Source organism: Miscanthus floridulus, chromosome 6 (genome assembly GCF_019320115.1).
Source record: "Miscanthus floridulus cultivar M001 chromosome 6, ASM1932011v1, whole genome shotgun sequence".
Lineage (NCBI taxonomy): Eukaryota > Viridiplantae > Streptophyta > Magnoliopsida > Poales > Poaceae > Miscanthus > Miscanthus floridulus.
Window position 1 is genome coordinate 138,944,810 of NC_089585.1, and position 2,764 is coordinate 138,947,573.

At 46.2% G+C, this 2,764-nt stretch overlaps 1 protein-coding gene across 1 annotated transcript; it reads left to right on the plus strand.

Annotated features, from left to right (window-relative positions):
- The first annotated feature begins 17 nt into the window (after positions 1–17).
- LOC136459867 (photosystem II reaction center PSB28 protein, chloroplastic-like) lies at positions 18–1,854 on the plus strand. Its single transcript, XM_066459707.1, has one exon. It carries the CDS (start codon positions 1,052–1,054, stop codon positions 1,613–1,615), a length of 564 nt encoding a protein of 187 aa, XP_066315804.1. The 5' UTR covers positions 18–1,051; the 3' UTR covers positions 1,616–1,854.
- The last annotated feature ends 910 nt before the right edge of the window (positions 1,855–2,764 follow it).

Here is a 2,764-nt window from a genome sequence, read left to right on the forward strand (position 1 = left end):
TTTCTGAGAGCTCGATCGAGTGGCCGGCCATCAGGAGGATAGGGAGCGACTGACTAGTAGGCTTTGGGCTTGGCTCGCCACGATAGCTGTTGCTGCCCTTTTGTTCAGTTTGAGCCCCAGCACGATGAATTTTTTAGCAGCCCGTGTTGATTTTGGGCCCGTACGTTCAAGGTATTAGCACCCACTACAAGAAAGGCTCATTTGTTCCTAAAAAAAACAAGAAAGGCTCATTTAGCGGTACCGGCTAGGCTACCACGAGCTAAAATCAGCTAACAGCGCTTAGGAATCCACATAGCGGCAAATTTTACTCTCCGCCTTGTTTTGCACATGTTCTCGTTCCAGTAATACGTTCCTAATTTCAGGAACACGTTCCATGGTTTCTATCGTTCCGTTCCATTAGTTAGTTAAACCTGTATACTCTCTTCATCACATGGTTTTTTAGAAATAATATATGTAACGTTCCAGGAACTTGGCTGCTAAGATTCAGCCTTTAAGCCCCATTTGTTTGACCTTTTAGTCACTTTTAGACTACTAGTTTTTTTTCTCCATAAAAGCCATACGACTCTCATAAGCCAAAAGTCGAGATAGTGAGCTTCTAGCTTTTGGTTTTCGGGACCTTTTTAGCTTTTAAATAAAAGGTCCAAAAGCGCCCGCATAGTGAGCAGTCATGTTCTTTAATTGTAGAAGAAGTAAAGGGAGGTACTCCGGGTTTGTTGATAGATCATATTTGGGATGGAGTTTAGTAATAAATAAAGTTGTTCATATCTTTTCCTAACACGCAGTTTTGTGGCTATCGGACTTGCATGCTTTACGCACAATAGCCTTTTCTTTTCTTTTTTTGTAAACCTGTTGAGGTTAACTTTTTTTTTTGAACGTAATTGTTGAGGTTAACTTACAGCAACCTGAGCTTATATATATGTCTCAGTCACACAGACCTAAGTTTGTGAAAGTGCTTGCAGTCTGGCATGGTGGAGTGCAGTACCATGTTGTAGGTGTCCTTTGTTCTACACCTCGCTTAACCTCACCTGCATGCCTGTATGGCAATTAAGTTATGAGCAGCCAATGCAAGCAGGAAGTTAATCAACTCAAATACTATGTGCATGTGTTTCATTTACTAATACTCTCTGGTTCTTTTGTACTTTATGTCCGTTCAGGTGCCCCTAGCCAGCTGCAGTCGTCGTTCCACGGCGTGTCGGTGCAGTGCCCTGGGCGACCGCGGCGGTCATGCCACGTGACGACGGCTCCCCGACGGGCGCAGGTGGTGATGATGGCGGCTCGGCCGGCGATCCAGTTCATCCAGGGCACGGACGAGCAGACGATCCCGGACGTGCGGCTGACCAAGTCCCGGGACGGCAGCAACGGCGTGGCCATCTTCACGTTCGAGCAGCCGTCGGTGTTCGACTCGTCGGCGGAGCTCGGGGACATCACGGGCCTCTACATGATCGACGACGAGGGCGTGCTGCAGTCCGTGGACGTCAGCGCCAAGTTCATCAACGGCAAGCCGGCGCGGATCGAGGCCAAGTACGTCATGCGCACGCCCAGGGATTGGGACCGTTTCATGCGCTTCATGGAGCGATACTCCCAGGCCAACGGCCTCCAGTTCGTCAAGAACTGAAGTACTCGACTCAACTCATGATGAGCTGACGAACCTGCTTTGAGCTCTCTCGATCGATCAATCGATCGACGCAATGGCAGGCAATTGCTCTCAGAGTTGCTACGTACTGCTAGCGTTCCTTTTCCTTTCTCCCCTGCGCCCCTGTGTTGTGACCTGCTGTGAGTGAATTTTTGAAGAGAAAAATATACATATGTACTACTACCAAAAAAAAATGGGAGGTTTGTTTATTTGTGTATCAACGCTGGTCATTAGTTTGGAACGTCCGTCAGAATGCTTTGGATTAACGAATTGGAAGAGAATTTACTAGTGCTAATCGTACAGTCTGCCATGATTGCCAGGCATGCTGCATTTTGGCGCGAATCGTGCGATTTTGGTTAGGAACAGAAATGCAGCCACACATGCCCATGTGAACACATGCCTTATCTTAGCCATCCATTCTCACACATGCAATCCATCTCAACCATTAAATGCACTGCATCTCTGGGTCCTCATCCACTCACATGCACTACATCTCAACCGTTGGATGCACATTGTGCGGCTGTGATAACCCATGTGGTCACTCAACCCTGAGGAGAGCACACTTGACGCTCCTCGTATGTGTAGCAGGGGTTTTGCAAACCCATGGGCTCTTCGGCGGGACTGAAAAATAAGTTAAAATATTGTTCCGGCTGATTGTTGTGAGGAAAAAATATTGTTCTATCTGAAAATACTGTTCACGTGCACAGTGACAGTGTGAGTGCACTGGCCAGCCCAGCCCCAGCCGGCCAGCCAGCCGAACGCGCTATTATGTTTCTTCACGTGGAATTTGTCCACCTAATTTTAAGTCTTTGTCCACCTAATTTTAAGTCTTTGATTTGGTACGGTCGTTCGCATGTTTTTTATTTATTTCATGATTTAACAATGTTATTTTTTTAGTGAAAGGTAAAGTGTTCGTCGATAGAGAGACGTCTACCGTGATTCCATCTGTCTTGTTTTTTAGTGATACGGGACGTGCCCGTTGATAGCAGTTTTTATATGGAGTGTATATATGGAACTGGGAGATCTAGCTGTCATATTAACAGGAAGGAAGCCTAGAGAGGCACTAACGAGATTTTATTTCACCATAGCACATTTTATTTTCCAAATCCAATGTTTTTTTTTCTATAGCAT

Coding starts and splice junctions, on each gene's coding strand:
- LOC136459867 (XM_066459707.1), top strand. CDS start 1,052: ATGAGCAGCCAATGCAAGCAGGAAGTTAATCAACTCAAATACTATGTG.